This window comes from Hylaeus volcanicus, chromosome 2 (genome assembly GCF_026283585.1).
Source record: "Hylaeus volcanicus isolate JK05 chromosome 2, UHH_iyHylVolc1.0_haploid, whole genome shotgun sequence".
In the NCBI taxonomy this organism is placed as follows: domain Eukaryota; kingdom Metazoa; phylum Arthropoda; class Insecta; order Hymenoptera; family Colletidae; genus Hylaeus; species Hylaeus volcanicus.
The window spans coordinates 1,449,702-1,466,568 of record NC_071977.1 but is presented as its reverse complement, the minus strand read 5'-3'; the positions used below and the strand labels follow the sequence as shown (position 1 = coordinate 1,466,568).

General features: G+C 37.0%; 5 protein-coding genes across 6 annotated transcripts; 2 read left to right on the top strand and 3 right to left on the bottom strand.

The window, feature by feature from the left end:
• The first annotated feature begins 119 nt into the window (after positions 1 to 119).
• On the top strand, positions 120 to 2,500 carry LOC128872625 (phosphoglycerate kinase). Its single transcript, XM_054115496.1, has 5 exons — positions 120 to 336; positions 437 to 785; positions 881 to 1,219; positions 1,287 to 1,506; positions 1,630 to 2,500. The coding sequence occupies exons 1-5, from the start codon at positions 275 to 277 to the stop codon at positions 1,905 to 1,907; spliced, it is 1,248 nt and encodes a 415-aa protein (XP_053971471.1). The 5' UTR covers positions 120 to 274; the 3' UTR covers positions 1,908 to 2,500.
• A 303-nt stretch (positions 2,501 to 2,803) lies between these two features.
• LOC128872634 (peroxisomal biogenesis factor 19) lies at positions 2,804 to 4,736 on the bottom strand. The gene is made up of 5 exons (XM_054115513.1): positions 4,338 to 4,736; positions 3,836 to 4,018; positions 3,612 to 3,775; positions 3,272 to 3,502; positions 2,804 to 3,166 (listed from the first exon to the last, which is right to left on the bottom strand). The coding sequence occupies exons 1-5, from the start codon at positions 4,396 to 4,398 to the stop codon at positions 2,939 to 2,941; spliced, it is 867 nt and encodes a 288-aa protein (XP_053971488.1). The 5' UTR covers positions 4,399 to 4,736; the 3' UTR covers positions 2,804 to 2,938.
• Positions 4,737 to 4,880: 144 nt separating this feature from the next.
• On the bottom strand, positions 4,881 to 6,905 carry LOC128872629 (hsp70-binding protein 1). Of its 2 annotated transcripts, none has more exons than XM_054115505.1 (5): positions 6,607 to 6,905; positions 6,221 to 6,503; positions 5,727 to 6,129; positions 5,372 to 5,609; positions 4,881 to 5,298 (listed from the first exon to the last, which is right to left on the bottom strand). In XM_054115505.1, exons 1-5 carry the CDS (start codon positions 6,648 to 6,650, stop codon positions 5,088 to 5,090), a joined length of 1,179 nt encoding a protein of 392 aa, XP_053971480.1. In that variant the 5' UTR covers positions 6,651 to 6,905; the 3' UTR covers positions 4,881 to 5,087. The 2 variants fall into 2 exon arrangements, with proteins under 2 accessions (XP_053971480.1, XP_053971481.1); XM_054115506.1 differs by having other exon boundaries at positions 6,221 to 6,476.
• Positions 6,906 to 7,056: 151 nt separating this feature from the next.
• Positions 7,057 to 7,867, bottom strand: LOC128872637 (DNA-directed RNA polymerase II subunit RPB9). Its single transcript, XM_054115516.1, has 3 exons — positions 7,575 to 7,867; positions 7,422 to 7,495; positions 7,057 to 7,358 (listed from the first exon to the last, which is right to left on the bottom strand). Exons 1-3 carry the CDS (start codon positions 7,701 to 7,703, stop codon positions 7,169 to 7,171), a joined length of 393 nt encoding a protein of 130 aa, XP_053971491.1. The 5' UTR covers positions 7,704 to 7,867; the 3' UTR covers positions 7,057 to 7,168.
• A 673-nt stretch (positions 7,868 to 8,540) lies between these two features.
• Positions 8,541 to 16,583, top strand: LOC128872632 (broad-complex core protein isoforms 1/2/3/4/5-like). Its single transcript, XM_054115509.1, has 5 exons — positions 8,541 to 8,790; positions 8,855 to 9,026; positions 10,130 to 10,530; positions 10,631 to 11,087; positions 11,288 to 16,583. The coding sequence occupies exons 3-5, from the start codon at positions 10,156 to 10,158 to the stop codon at positions 11,563 to 11,565; spliced, it is 1,110 nt and encodes a 369-aa protein (XP_053971484.1). The 5' UTR covers positions 8,541 to 8,790; positions 8,855 to 9,026; positions 10,130 to 10,155; the 3' UTR covers positions 11,566 to 16,583.
• The last annotated feature ends 284 nt before the right edge of the window (positions 16,584 to 16,867 follow it).

The window sequence follows — 16,867 nt, the reverse complement described above, 5'->3', positions numbered from 1 at the left end:
AGAACCAACAACTATGTACCGTATCACACGGAACAGCTGTTTGATGCGCGCGGCTCGAAAATTTATAAGATGTCGCTACATTCGTTGCCCTTGCTTTGACTTTGACGAGACAAACCGTATCGGCGATACGAGATTTACGAAGGTAGTTAAGAACGAGAATTCTCTGACCAAGTCGTACACCTCACAGAGTTTATCGCATTTAGGGATCGTTCTCGATATACTACAAATTGAAAGTGAAATAGTAACAAGGACGGTACATTCAAAATCTAAAATCATGGGGTTGAACAAGCTCAGCATCGATAAAGTGGACCTTACAGATAAACGTGTTCTCATACGGTACATAGTTTTCTACTTTCTACTTTCTTCAACTTACAAACAATTATTATGTGATTCGTATGAGGATAGAAATGTTTCTACGTATCCATTGACATTTCAGGGTAGATTTCAATGTGCCACTCAAGGAAGGCAAAATAACAAATAACCAGAGAATCGTGGCTGCATTGGACACGATCAAGTATGCTCTTGAAAAGAAAGCCAAGTCTGTTGTTTTAATGTCTCATCTGGGCCGACCCGATGGAAAAAAGGACATGAAGTATACCTTAAAGCCAGTTGCAGATGAATTAAAATCTTTACTCGGAAAGGAGATTTTATTTTTGAACGATTGCATTGGACCAGAGGTCGAAGCCGCTTGCGCTAACCCCGCACCTGGAACTATTATTTTGCTTGAAAATTTAAGGTTTTACATAGAAGAAGAAGGCAAAGGAGTCGGTCCTGATGGAAGTAAAGTAGGTGATTCGCGTAGCTCCTTCTCTTAATATATCCATTTACATTTATCCACTAGTATGTTCCATGATAACTTGAATTTTTTTTTTTTTTACAGATAAAAGCAGACAAAGATAAAGTTGTGGAATTTAGAAAATCGTTAAGAAAACTAGGAGACGTGTATGTGAACGATGCATTCGGTACAGCGCATCGTGCTCACAGCTCTATGCTTGGTGAAGGGTACGAAATAAGAGCAAGTGGTTTCCTTTTGAAAAAGGAATTGGAATATTTTGCTAAAGCTCTGGATAATCCTGAAAGACCTTTCTTGGCAATACTAGGAGGTGCAAAGGTTACAGATAAAATACAGTTAATAAATAATTTACTGGATAAAGTTAACGAAATGATCATAGCTGGTGGAATGGCATATACTTTCTTAAAAGTAGCTAAAAATATGAAGGTAAGCGTTTCGTTGTTTCATTTCATCAGTAACATAAATTAAACGTCTAACATTTTCTTTATAACAGATCGGTAATTCATTATTCGACGAAGAAGGCGCAAAAATTGTTAACGAGTTATTAGCGAAAGCCGAAAAGAACAAGGTCCAAATACACTTACCCGTCGATTTTGTAACCGCGGATAAATTTGCCGAAAATGCAGCTGTCGGTTCTGCTGATTTGGAAACAGGTATACCTGATGGTTGGATGGGCCTTGATGTTGGACCAAAATCAAGAGAATTATTTAGCGGTGAGTATTGGCATTCTTTCTCTGACCTATTACTTTATTTTATTTTATTTTATTGAACGTATTTCGATCGTTCGAATACCACTGCATAAAAATATCTTTCAATCTAAATTCTTCAATTTGCAGAACCAGTCAAGAGAGCGAAAATTATTGTATGGAACGGTCCAGCAGGCGTGTTTGAATTTGAGAATTTTAGCAAAGGCACGAAAAGTTTAATGGACAACGTTGTGGAGGCAACAAAGGGAGGTACCATTACTATAATCGGAGGTGGTGATACAGCCACGTGTGCTGCTAAATGGAAAACCGAGGATAAAGTAAGCCACGTAAGCACTGGTGGTGGTGCGAGTTTAGAACTACTCGAAGGAAAAGTATTACCCGGGGTTGAGGCACTTTCACCTCCGTAAATTCCAATCATATTAGCGACATCTATGTACAAAAAAATTCATTGATTACGCTTAATTACCAAGTTGGTATTTGATGTAATGGTATTGAATGTAATAGATAGTATACTTGATAATCCTAGAACGGCGTCGTATTAAAAAAAACTCGCGTTATTATCACGTATACGACACGAGTTATATCGATACGACGAGAAAATGTCAGATAGATCCAGGTGTTTCAAAATTACGATTAATATTAGACGTGTAACCTATTGTATAGGGTTCCGCAATCGCATAGCGCCCTTCGCTTTGCGTTTAATGCTCTGTTATCGTCATCTTGAAATTCATACCAATCATGTTTCTCAACTTGTATTTTTTAAGCAAACCATTATATAAAATTATTTACTTAAAATTAATATGATACAATAATTAGAACGAATATTTTTCTTACGTTGGGCATAGCAAACTATCTTTCACCAAACTGTTGTGCTGATATTACAAGCAAAACAAAAAATCGTAACGAGCAAATACCAACAAACATACAAATAACACGTTATTATATTTATATGTAGTTACAGAATACTTTCTGTAATAAAATATCCGATGTAATTATTTAATTACTTAAAAAGTAATTAACCTCCTACCCCCACCCTATATCAACGGTATATTATATTGTATCGCGTTACAATCTACTGGAATGACAAAAAATCCTTCTACGAATAATAAAAATCATATATAGTATGTATATCTGCGTATGTATGTACATCTATATATGCATATATAATATATATGTATATGTATATGCATCGTATAACGCATACATACGATGTATGTATCATGTATGGTTCATCGACGCGCGTACCAGGCGTAGAGAGACCGTTTCTATTTACAGTCACGAATTTTTTTCGACGATGCTAGTATAGAGAATAATAAAGTGTATTAAATACAATAGTTCACCACTTATCAATTGTACATGACTAAAACATCAGCGCATTGCAAATCCCGAATTCATTATCTCAATTTCTCTCAAATATCAAATACTTATGAAAATTGATTTACATTAAACGACAATTTTGCGGCGACTCCATGCCACGAAATAACGCTGGAATAATAGGATCGCCTTCGGCATCGGTTTGAAAAGGCATTGTTTGTTCTCCTACAAGTTCCTCGGGTAACTGGCCACATCCTTGCACTTCTTGCATAAGCGATATTATCATTTCGAAACGTTTTCTTTTAATTTCTTCTGTGTCTTCGTCTTTTTCCTTTTCAAGTTCGGAACATATCTAAAGTAATAGAAAAACTTATGTTTCGCGTTACCGTTAGTTACGCATTTTTAAATAAAATATCACGAAAAAATAACTTTTTTATAAATATTACTATTGACTTACCTGTTGCATCAATTGTAGTTGTTTGTTAAACCTTTCCAGCTCACTGGACGATATGGTTGTCTTCTTTTCTTCCAACCATTCCGGATACTTATCGACTAATTCTTTCATCGACGGATATAAAATTTCCTTTGATAGCAAATGTTGCAGCATTCCTTGCATAAATGGCAAAATAGTACCAGGGCCATCTTCCAAAGATACTTGTCGAAACATTTCAGATAAATCAGCTTCACTCTATGATATTTTCATAAAATAAATAACTTTTAAAATAAAAGAAAAACTTAAAGGATTTAGCTAAAAAAGGGCTTCACACACCCCTGAGTGATTATATGTATATACATACCTGTAAATTTTCAGATGTTGCCGACAGATCGTTTAATGCTCGTGCAATGGTAGATTGAAAGTCTGTACTCATGCTATCTTTGTCGCTGTTATTGTCATCCGCGATTGCACTTGCAAGTGATTGTGCCACTCTTTGAAAAGAAGCTCCAAGTTCGGGGTCGGCTCCTAATGAAAAAATTTTCAAGTGATACTAGCTCCATTTCAATGTTCCTAAACCATGTTTACCATTTTTTATTAAATTCTGTAGATTCTCTTCGAATTGCTCCGCGGCACCTTTAATAAAATCTGTAGTCCAAGCATCCTCTACATTTTCAACGTTATTCTCTCCTGTTGTAGATTCAAAAGTATCTATTTTGCTGGTATCATCTTTACTTGTTTGTTGTTCTTTAATGAAATCTTTTAAAGCACCTGAAACATTGCTGTTGTATAATATCTTATCTATAAATCTTTCTTTTTTTATTTATATTTATTACTTGATCAAACAAAAATTTCTATGAATTACATAACAATAGTTATGTAAATCGTCACCGTATTATTGTAAAACAGCTTAAAATAATTATACATTCTCGCTTTCATATTTTTACGAATAAATCATGTGAATTATTCAAAAAATATGTTTGAAAAAAGGAAGGTAACTATCTTTCCAGAGTAAGTGTTTGAATCTAAGGTTAAGATTTTTAGAATATATTTATTCGAAAGTGTAGCGTATAACAAAATTGTTGCTTACTGTCCAATAAGTCGTTTAATTCTTGATCTTCTGTTTGATTTACAAGTTTTTCATCGGCCATATCTATCGTTTTCTTATTTGCTTTAACGTCAACACTTTTAACTTAACCACGGTACAAAAGTCACGCATCAAAATGATATGCGTTTTCGTTTATCACCGTATACCTACACAAATCTTTATGTAAACATATCTAGAGAAACAACTAATTGAAATGTATTATTCTTTAAGGATTTCAAATGACGACACTTTTTATTGCATACATTTTTGCGAAATAACACACGCAATATTGATCGATATAATTAACGAAATGTAACTAAACTATTAATATAGCCAACAAGAATGGCATTTACGTTTAGTCGATTCAGTATTAATGTATTTTTCAATTAACATACCCGATTAGATTAGAAACAATCGAATGCTATGGATAAACATTAATTTTCTATTATACTTTATCACATCGATATATTCGATATACTGTATATGTAAATATACAACAATGTAACATTTTTATTGATAGCGTATTATGAATGACGACGCAAGATATGTAGGGTAACGATTTTTTTTCATATTTATTTTCGACATTTTTTGTTTGCCATAGATTCAAAGTTTTATTCTCATCGATTCGTGTAGTAGTTAACCTATAAATCATCAAAATATGGAATACACGATGTACAGAAAATATGTGTGATTTTATTTATCAATAGCAATATCCAGCAAAACAGAGCTTGCCATTGCTGTTTTAAACCAGAATTATCTCTCTTCATTTGCGTCTTGCTCGGAAAAGACTTTATTTAAAAGCCGACAACATACATCTACTTGGTCTGAGTTTTCCTCTTCTTTAAGATCTTTTATACAACGTTCCAGTGTGGATTTTAAGTAAAGTTCTGGTCGTCTACATTCTTTCAAGGCAGGAAGAAAGTCATTGTTGGTTAAGCCGTCGAGAATGTTCAACAACTGGTCTCTGAAACAATGAATATCATGTTTAGTTTTATAGAATTACACTAAAACAAAATGAAATTGTAGAAAAATAATACCTAATTTCTGGAAGTAAACCGCCAATGGCCAGCAAACCAGTTGCTTGTTCAACCAACCCCATATTCACTAAAGTGAGTTTTAAATCATCTATGTTTTCTTTGTTACAAAGAGAGCATAAAAGAAAGGCGGATTTAATTTGTAATTTCTTCACTGAACTTTGCATAGCTCTCAAAAGAACGGAATAGCCATCGTTTATGTCCATATACTTCAACGACATGTGATTCTCGCGGACTATACCTATATATAATACATACGCGGAAGAATGTCAAGAAAATAGTTAGATTTAATAGTAATATGAATTATATTTAAATAAAGTTTTTAAGACTTTTATTGTAGTAAGAAATCTCTACTTACAAGATACGGCATACAGGGCTTTGATTCTTGCAGCTTCTGCTGGATCTGTATCTATCATGTTCAACAATATCGGAAACAGACCAGTTTCCAAAAACCTGTCTTGACAAAAGGGATTATTTTGAGCTAGTTCAGCTATTACATCTGCTGCTCTCCATCTGATGCTGCTATGAGGAGAGTTTAAACATGGACCAAATATTGAAAAGCCTCCTATTTTATAAAAGTCATTGGCAATATCTGTATTATCTACATAATCTGCTATTCTCTCCAAAGCAGTTTCATGCTGTGATGTATCGTCCTCTGGTCCAAGGTCAATTACATTTGATAAAATTTTAATACCTTTTTGTAATTCTTCCACCACATTACAACATAACGAAGAAAATGCTTCTTCCAAAAATTGTCGTCTCTATAAATACATGTCCATATATACATATATATATATATATATATATATTATAATTAAATACTTGTATAAGCATATAGATGATATTTATTACTTCTTCATCCATTGGATTAAATCGAGTATCATTGGTAGTAGGACCTTGAACTTGAGAATTGGCTGTTTCCGCAGCAAACCTAAGTAGTCCTTGCAAATTTCTTGGTTGCCTAGGCTGGTTTGGTATTGGTTCAAGCACTTGTGATTCGGTACTGTTTGAGTTTCGAGGACCTTCGATTGATAATGGTCTCGCACTGCTGCTCGCATGCGGTTGTTCCTGTTCATCTCTTCTTTCTCGCATATCGGAACGTTGAGAGCTAAAATAATTTTTGACAAGGGATAACCTAGAATTAATCTTGATCATTAGCAATCGTTAGTACTAGCCAAATCCATATTTATTATGCGTGATCCTGTATGGACTTGGTGGTAAATCAATTTCTTGTATACCTTTCCATTTTTTCTGTAACTTTTGCCGTAAGCGCTGCACCCATTAAACGTTTTAACCTACTTTAAGCAAAACTATATCCGATGCGATGACAACGAAAAACTCATTATGAGATACACCCTTTATTCGACATAAACTCTTATCTAGTCTTTCAATTCTTGAAATTAAGTGATTTTTTTGGTTAACAATAGGACCTGTGATATATTCGTTTTTATACGCAAACGAATATCAACTTTAAACATAACTTCGAGAATTGGAGATATGAATGCAATGATTTCCTATACGCGTGCGCATTAATACAAATTGCAAATAACCTTTGAAAAAATGGTAAAATTTACAGGAATCGATTATGGATTATTGAAATTAAATAAAACGAATCTGTATTGGAACGATAAAATTGTTACTAGTTTAATTCTAATTCCAATTAAATTTGTCCACACAGGAAGAATATGTGTAATAAAATATTGATGCTTTATTGTGTTTGTTTTTTTGTTAAAGTACATTCTTTTTGTTTTCCTATAAAATTTATTTAATCTGGTAAATGTATAAATTACTCTTGAAGTTTTATTCTGTCCATCTATGAGAACAATGTTGATTGGTACACACATAATATAACCTCATTTCCTCTTCTGCTCGTCTGGTCTGTGCTTGAAAAAATACTGCCTCCCTGTGGTTACACTTTGGACAAGGATGTTCCTCTGTTCTTGGTAAAGTAGGATCCGATATAACATCCGCTACGATATGCGTTAGTTCGCTGAAATTGTAAAATTTGCAATAAAGCACACAAAGAATGAATGCTATTCATTCGTATACTTACTCGATTTCGTGCATAATTTTGTTCACGTAAATGCAATTACTGTCAGCTAGCTGCTTGAAATCACAGTTTCTACACTGAAACAAATATATAGAGTTGCAAACTTTCGTAATAACACTTCAATTTTAAGAAAAAAGAGTTATACATGATACTTACCGCGTACATTAGCACTTTGTTTTCTTTGTTTTCTTTAGGATATAACATATTATTGCATTCTTGACAAAATCTAATACCAACGAAACCTGGTCCATCGTCGTGCGTATCGTACCCAGTTATTTTTGACATGTTTTACATGTGTCAATAGTTTAGCGCCTTTATTCTTACCAGCAATTTACATACATAGTTCGGTTTGGTTATGTTCTGCTCACAGTCCTTTGATACATCGGTCGCGATACAAGCAAATACAAGTGGATACATGTGGATGTGGTCTAATACAATGTGATCAGTGATCAGTGATCAGTTGGATCAGTGATGGTCAAGGGGTCTAAGGTTGCGTGTACAAAGTTTGCAGCGCCGCGTGGGAAAGATTCACCCAACTAGAAGTAGCGGGTGTTTTTAAATTGCGTAAAAAATTATATTCTTTGAAACGACGAAAATCCTTTGAACTACATCTGCACTTTCTCTGATTTACTTTCTTTTAAATAATTTAAGGCAATTTAAAAAACCCATTACTGTAATATACGCATCACGTATATGTACATATCCACACTTTTGTTGGGTGAATTTTTCCCACGCGGCGCTACAAACATGGTACCAATTTTTAATACGTGAGCTTAGACACGTTCGCGATGGTCGCGTGCAGTAAGATGGATACATATACATGTAGTAGCCTTAGGCTTAGAGTTGGTTTACAAAGAAAATATCAAATGGCTACCAAACATAAATTACAAATTGCTCGGTAACTCTTGCCTGTAAAAGGGAAAGTCACCAGCTCAATTACTCTGACAAACAGCAAGCAAGTTGGTGACTTTCTCTTAGAAGAGAAAGATAACTGTGGTCAATGTCAGTGGGTGCATTGGATACATTCCGCTGAGACAACTGTTCCAACCGCAACTGTTGAGCGATTCTCGTAATTCTCGGCTTTGATTCGTCTAGTTACTTCGAATAGACGAATCAAAGCCGAGAATCAAGAGAATCGGTCAACAGTTGTTTTCATATACACTGTGATACATGAATATTTGCTTTTTCGAAGAAAGTCATCAACTTAGCATCAATCGAGACATTGCTCGTTGTTTGGTTGGGGCAGGCCTCTCGGTTGGTGCCGTACTCGACGACTTTCCCCTAGAGAAAAAGAGTAACCGTTTTTCAGCGTATATCAGCGTTCCTAACTTGGAAGTTAGTTGACTCGCGTAACCGTACTAATAAGTAAAACGTAGGTATAGATAGAAGGATTTTTGGTACGTGTCGGGGAGTTTAACGTTCGTAAGAGTTTTCAGGAAAGACAAGAGGTGCGCTAGTGTTCGCTAAGCTACCCCCAGCCTTACTACCCCCACCCTTCCGTTCGAGCTCCCCTAGCTAGTGCAAATCTCGGCGGATGAATGTTTTCTTAAGGGATTCTTCCCGAAAGCGACGCGAAAATCTGAGAGGAGTCGAGGGAGCTGAATATTTGTGAGTGAAACGATTTATTAGAAAATTTCTACTATTATTCTATTCCTGGAATCTTCAAGTTTCTAGGATTCGGTTTCGTTAAGTAAGAAGAAAGACCAAACTTGTGTTCAAGGCGTTCCTGGGGGGTGATGGCACTCACGCCGACAGCGTCTCCCACAAAGATTTCACCATTTTTCTATTGACAAAAAAATTTTACACTTCTTCGCGTACATCGAATATTTTTTGGTTAACCTGTCGGCTGGTACGCTTTGAACACGTGATTACGATAAACGCCGCGTAACTAGAGTTTGTATTCCAAGCTTTTTATCAAACAATTCATTTAAACATTACGTACGACAGATTTGTTTTGTTACACGTTCTCTCTCGTACAATGCTACCAAGTACTTTTCAAGTCTTTTTCGCGTTAACTTTTATTTTATAATCGCATCTAATTACTACTAAATTACCAATTCAAGTATTCAATTGATGTATCTACACGCGTACTCGAATATATATCGTTAATATCAAATTTTCTCAAACAGCATAGCCATATTGCTTATTATTTTGTACAAGTTATTCTGTGTTTCTCTAATCGAATTTCCTATTTACATTTAATTACATTCAAATCCATTCGAGTTCTCTGATTCTTGTCTATAGTTATTACTCTCTAATGATTTTTATCTGAATTTGTGACTCAATATTTTCCAGTTACTATTCATGGAAACTATGGAGTTTTGTTTGTAGATGAATGACGATATAATATGTTGGTCGTGCCGATATTCTTAGCTTTCTTTTGTTGTATGCAAGCTTTATCACGAACAAGTTGTTAGGAAAAGATTCTCTTTAAAACAAAATGAATACCATTAATTTACTAACAGATACGAAAGGAGTAAAAATTTGGTAGAAAATTTTAACGTACAATAATTTCCACAATTTTGATTTGTTACATAAAATAATTCGTGCCATGATTTACATGGTATCTTCGAGATCATGTGTGTAATATTAACAATTTCCAGCTGTAGATTCCATATATTCCGTGACTTTGCATTTGTTTCTTTTATTAATTCAAACTAGATCTTTTATTATGGTTTGAATGTAATCAAATTATGTATTAATATTGACAGGAAAATTGTTCCGAAACGGTACTATAATGGAGAGTGGAAGTATCTTACATACCCCGGGTAATTACCCTGGTGGAGATCGTCAGCAGTTTTGCGTTTCCTGGAATTCTCATCACGCGAACATGCACAGCGCGTTTCCTAAACTTTTAAGTTCGGAGCAGTTCGTCGATGTCACTTTGGCATGCGACGGAGGGTCAATAAAGTGTCACAAAGTGGTATTGTCAGCTTGTAGCGATTATTTGGAACGTTTACTACTAGAAATACCGTGCACCCATCCTATTATCTTTTTGAGAGACATGAGAATGTGGGAACTTCAGGCTTTGGTGGAATTTATGTATCGTGGAGAAGTATACGTAGAGCAACAGCAGCTGGGTAAATTAATGCAAGCTGCCGAAGTATTGCAGGTAAGAAAGAGAGACGACGCTAGTTTACAATTTAGATGATTTACATGGATACGATACGCAAAGTGTGAATAAATTATTACGTAAATAACTTTTTTGCCAGATTCGTGGTTTGTCCACTCAAGGAAACGACAACTCTTTAAGCGAAAGTAGTTCGCAACAGTGCGACTCTAATACTCCTGTTACTCCATCGACGACCACACAGCAGGATGAGCCTAATTTTAAACGCGAAGAAACTCAGTCCGAGGATGGAGCTTCGAACGCTAATTTTCTCGAAGGCGCAACAGTTGCTGCGTCCAGCACGGCGAGTGCTCCATCGCATAGCACTACGCCCGTTACGCAAAATCCCAACTCTTCGAACTTTATGGAGCACAGCGAAGCGTTGCAGCATTTGGAAAAAGCGCTTAGCGCTTGCGAAGCAACTCTGACCGAGACTCAGGGCATGGTCAAAATGGAGCCAGACGAGCAATTTACTCAGCAACAGGAAGTGAAGCCATACTCGATTAGTATGGTACCGAGCAGCAATTGTAACCCTAGTAGTCCATTTCCTGCAATCGAAGGTAAGAAACAAAGCTGGAAGAAGGAGGAGGGAAATGAACTTTAAAAGTATTTCGTTGATCGTTAAGTAGAGATTTTTTCGATAAAATTTTACCAGCAGATGTACGTTACGTGAACAATGAAAAATGTCATTGGAGCTGGTAAGAATCTAATAAGACGAATAAGATGAATCTGATTCGATCGTTGTGTGTTCGGCGTTTAGGTTATCAGAGACGACAAAGACGTTCGGAAGAAGAATTGAAGCAAGCTTCGGATATGGTGGCACGCGGTATGACGTTTCAAGTGGCTTCGGAAAAGTACAAAATTCCGATAAGTACGATTCGATTCTACATGGTTAGAAAAGGTATATTGCAAAGGCGAAAACGCGGTCGTGGTTCGAGTAATCTTGGCATGAATAGTCAACCGGGAAGTCCCGCGAGTCCGCCATATCATATGATGAATTATCGTTTGCCAGAGAGCCTAAACTCCAGCCTACCGTAGTGCTGTACGAGAAGTAGCGAGTTTTTAGACTTGAGTTGAATCGAACAAATTTTTTATTGCCGTATCGGAGCTGTTCCAGACTGTGTCATTCTTCCCATCCTTATCGACTCGCACCGTGTTATCCGCTTTTCGTTAAATCATTCACAACTTGCGATCACGCATCATCTACCGCGAGTGCGTTTTCGCTGCTCTACTCTACTCTAATCTACTCTTCTCTACTCTACTCTACTCTACTCTACTCTACTCTACACACATTTATTGCATTTACAAAAGATAGTAATTTAATAGAGAATAATTGACAACGTGTACGTATCGTACACGATAAGTACGATTTTAGTCTCGAACAGCTCGGCTCCGTGTACATAAACACCATACGCCAACTTTCGAACGCGGCATCGAGACGAAATGAAAATAATTGAAAACTAGAAAACGAACGAATATCTCGGGATGTTTGCAAGATTATCGCTCGATGTCGAGATATTTGAATTGTTTTCATCGAGTCGTTTAATTTAATCGAGTAACTTTCATTTGGGTACGTTTTATTCGTTTTCTTTCCCATCGCGACTTGAACGGACAAGAAGGAATGTGTGTAACGAGTGTCGATGCAGCGTTCGAAGGCTACTCGTACGGTTCAGTTTTGGGCCGTGTTCCGTTCTTCTATTTAGTGACACATACACCTTGCGTACATGGATAGCGTGAGAGGTATTTTTTTGAGTCCTATACACAGATTGCTACAACAGATTTACATAACACGGTTCATAGAGAAGATTGAACGCGTCACGCGAAGCATATTTTTACGACCGCTCGAAAATCTTTTGATAATGCGTATCCGTAGGGTAGGTTCTTTTTTATTACGTCGTATTTATATATATAGACATACACAACACGCAACGTGTGCCCATCAACATCACCAACTCGGTTGGGAGAAAACCCGCGCGTACACTTACACGAATAGACACACACACACATGCACACCCACACGAACCCGCGCACACACCGGTGGAACGTGTATGTATTTTTTAAGTTGCTCTTTTTTTTTGAACCTGTAGTATAATCTGTAATTAATCCAAAATTTCAAATATCAATTTTGGTATTATAAAACCGAATAGAATGTAATACGCCGTGCGTGTTAGGTTTGCTGGCTTTTATTCAACGGAAAGATTAAGGGAAATGAGAGATTCGAAGCTTGCGGTCTAAATGCTTATTATAACTACGATGAGATCGCAGGCTTCGTCCGCGAACAAATATTAGTCATTATGTTCAAGACTGGTAACACGTGGCTTACCTGCAACCACGTTGAATCTTAGTATACTGCAAATCTGGATCTATTACACAGATATTTTTGTAGGCACTTTGTCGGGGAAGGTGTCTTCTTTCTGCCTTTGTTATGTGTGTGTCTATATATTGTATTTATTCACATATGTATACACACACACATACACGCGCCTGTACGCGCGCGCGTATACAGATTAGTACGCGAGTATGCTGGTTAGTTATTGATATATTAATATGCGCTGTGTAGTACAGTAATCCCTGTGTGGATGCCCTCGATGCTCTTAGTTGTACTAGTTTTCATATAGGTATCTGGTAAAAGTACCGATGTTTCTCTATACATTAATATTTGAAGCCGAGGCAGCCGTGTACCATCCGACGAGGAGAATAATCGAGATGGATATATCGGAAGCACCACCGCAAATAAATTAACACCAAACGAATTTCGACCTCCTTGCTTTCGGCGACGATTACAATTACCCAGTAAGAACATTTCAAATTTTTATATTTTTCGTTATATCTTTACGAGAATATTATCGAGTAATTGACGAGGTTTATTCGATAAAAGTACACGAAGTCCAAAGACAGTCTTATTCCGACTATTTCGAATTATACAAAATTGGACATTTTTCCAAAGTGATCCGATAAGTGTATACATAAACACATGTATGATTGAACATAGTCCGAATGAAAACATGTTTGAGCTAATTTTCATTGAGAAAACAAAGCCAATTCGACGATGATACTCCGAAACAGATGTAACGAAAAATGTAATCGCTTTCACCGGCGCCCGCGTTCAATGAACAAACATAATTGCGACGAGGAAAAAAAAAAAAGATGGCGGCATAAAAGCGGGGGTTACTGTGTATAAGTATGTACGTATATGTATATATATTCGGTAACTCGATACTCGACACGACGCCACATTCGATATTCAGCACTCGATGCTCCAAGAGCCGGTACTCGTTAAAAAAAAAAAGAAAAAAAAAGAAATATTTACAATTTAACTTTATGAGAAATGTCACCGGAAACAAACACGATCAAGGCGTATATAACGTAATGCTTTTTACATGCTAGTGTACATACACGAATACATACAGACATACATACAGACATACGTAGATACATACATATACACACGTATGCATGCATATAAGGAACAGTTATAATTGATCGTAAAAATTCATCAGTTTTGATAAAAGCGACCAAATACGAGGTTTGGTCACTTAACGGATACTACACTTCGATTAGTATTCGTACACTGGATCTGCCTTTTTGTAAGATTATACGATTACACGTTGAGATCCGCGACGCATACGCAGTACGCACCAGCGCACGTACGCGTAGATATATTTATACGCGCGCGCATACAGACGTACGTACACATACATATACACTAAGAGACACAAATATAACGTAATCGTACAGTGTATTGCCTTTGTTAAATAGCATTCGGATAAAGCCATATTTTTCCATGCAATGCAATAATCCAGCAAAATAAATTACCGTAAATGTGAAACAGCCTAAAATAGGAGAGTGCCAGATAAAACAAAAGGGAGGAAAAAAATAAAAAAGGGGGGGGAGAAGAATAATGGGCGTAGTCGATGTAAAACGTTGTACAGACGAAAATGTCCTACCATTTAGTACGTATCTGCCTTTTATTCTGGCCTCGTGATAAATCCTGACTTTATTTGTACTTGACAATATACAGGATAACCGTGTAAAAGAACGACTAAATTAGGTTAGGAAACTTTATGAACATTCGATTTCTCGCGGTACGCAGCGAGTCCAGAAATTCCACCTCGTTCGCGCGAACTCGAGTCGCAGACAGAGATTGGAACAGTCCGCCGACGGACGTGTTTCCCGATTCTTGGTTTAACCCCGCCCAAGATCGCATAGATCGTACAAATATTCCTGCTATGCGGTTTTCATACTCTCCCTTCCTTCGTCCTTTTACCGTTTTTCGTTATCTCTCTCCACCTCTTTTCTCCTCTCCTCTCCTCTCCTCTCTCTCCTTAACCATTCACACACGGTATCTCTCTCTGTTCACCGCCACCCTACCTGCGTCTCTGTATCGCCCATCCTTTCCATTTGTATCGTATTGTTCGTTCGGTCGTCAGGAATCGAATCGATTCCGTCGAGATCTCAGAGAATGCTAAAGAGGAAATAGAGAAAAGCATATACGAGCGTTGCGCGTGCGGCGAGGTAGATATTTTTTTTTCTTTCTTTCTTTCTTTCTTTTTTTTTTTCTTTTTTTGTTCACCGATGCGTTAGAGGATTGTTGCTTGGAAAATCGTATCGCGCGAATCATCGTTCAAAGAGTTCCAGTTGACAAAGGTTTTATACAGATCTATTAAAAACCAGTATTTCAAACCAATGAAGAATAATTAGTTTTCTAATAATAACGATACATTTTACGTGAACTTAGTACAGTGCTTAAGTCAGTAATGCTCAGCGTATGTAACAATATTTTTAGTGGAAATCCGTGTCATACTCACGTGAATTGTAATGCCCTTAAAATATGTAACTAAACAACAATCAAAGAAGCATGGACGACACTCGACGACTATTATTACTATAGCCGTTTTCTTAGGAGTACGTAGATCGTAGCCATTTCGAGGCAGTTTATGTTATATTTAATTAGGTTATCGCTTCGGACTACACTTTTAAAGCGGTATTATTATTTGTAGATAGAATTTGCGACTATACCTATTACGATGGTCGATCATCCGATCATCATAATTAAGATTTCTTTTTACAGTTACCGAGATCAATATTCTACGAACAGCAGGGAACGCGATCGATCGGTCGATCGGTCTTTCCGTTTTTTCCACTCTGCGACGTGGCTTTCATTCCTTATCGTATTTCTTCATTCTTCCCTGGAAGGATATTTCTGTAAAAAAAAAAAAAAAGGAAAAGAAAAGAAAAAGGGACAAATTTTAATCGAACGAATCCAATCCAGGTAGCGTGCATTTCTTACATGCTAATGTAACGCATGCCGAATATTTGTATCATACAATAGGGTGCGCGCGTTCGCGCATGTGTGCGTACCGGCGCGTAGCGAATAAGCGAGTGAGCGAAGAAACGAGTGAGTGAGTGTACGGATGAGTGTGTGCGTGTGCGAGAATGAAAGAGCGAGATATAGGAAACAGTGCGCAAAAATTGGTCGGTTCTGTGACTGTTTCGTGCCGAAGCAATCGATCGATCGATCGGTTCCTTGCTCGGGTTGGAATCGTGGAGAACGTTCTATAGATATTTTTCGACGAAATCACAAACCTATGAAAAGTCCAGTTTTCTAAACGTAGGTTCCTTAAGACTAACAGATCGAACGTGACCGTTATGGCAAGGTTGCGTGTATGTGCAAACTATCGGTTCGAGCGGGAGCCGTCTTTCGCTGTACATTCGTCGCGAATGTTACAAAAAAAAAAAATGTGTATGTACTAATAAAATGATAAATGAGTCGATACGGGTCGAATCGGGTCGAGTATACTCAGGCGACCCGCGACTAGCGTGTTTCCCGTTCGAAAGACGGCACCATTCGACGGTGGTACACGATCGAAACGCATCTACGCGTTGCAGATAGACGTATAAATTAGCGGTTAGCGGCAGATATATAGATAAATAATATGTCCTGCAAAACTCGGCGTTGTTCGGTTAAATCGCATTGTATCGCGAGCGAGCGAGCGAGCGAGCGCGGGTGACGACGATAATCAACGTTAACAACCGTATCACGAATCGAAAGAAAATGGAAGAAGAAAGTACCGAATTGTATTTCTTATTCTGATCTGTTTATATATATATATATATATATATATATATATATATATACACACACGTTTTTTTTTCTCACGGCTCCGAAAGAATGGAGACACAAAACAAAGAGGCGTAAGCGAGGGTAGACGGCGTCGTTGGAGCGATTACTGATCCGATCCGATCCGATTTCGAGAAGAAGCTTACGATAATATCCAGAGTATACTTGGCGATTTTCTTGGCGCGAGATGATTCGGTAATCAACGTCACAGCAACTGTA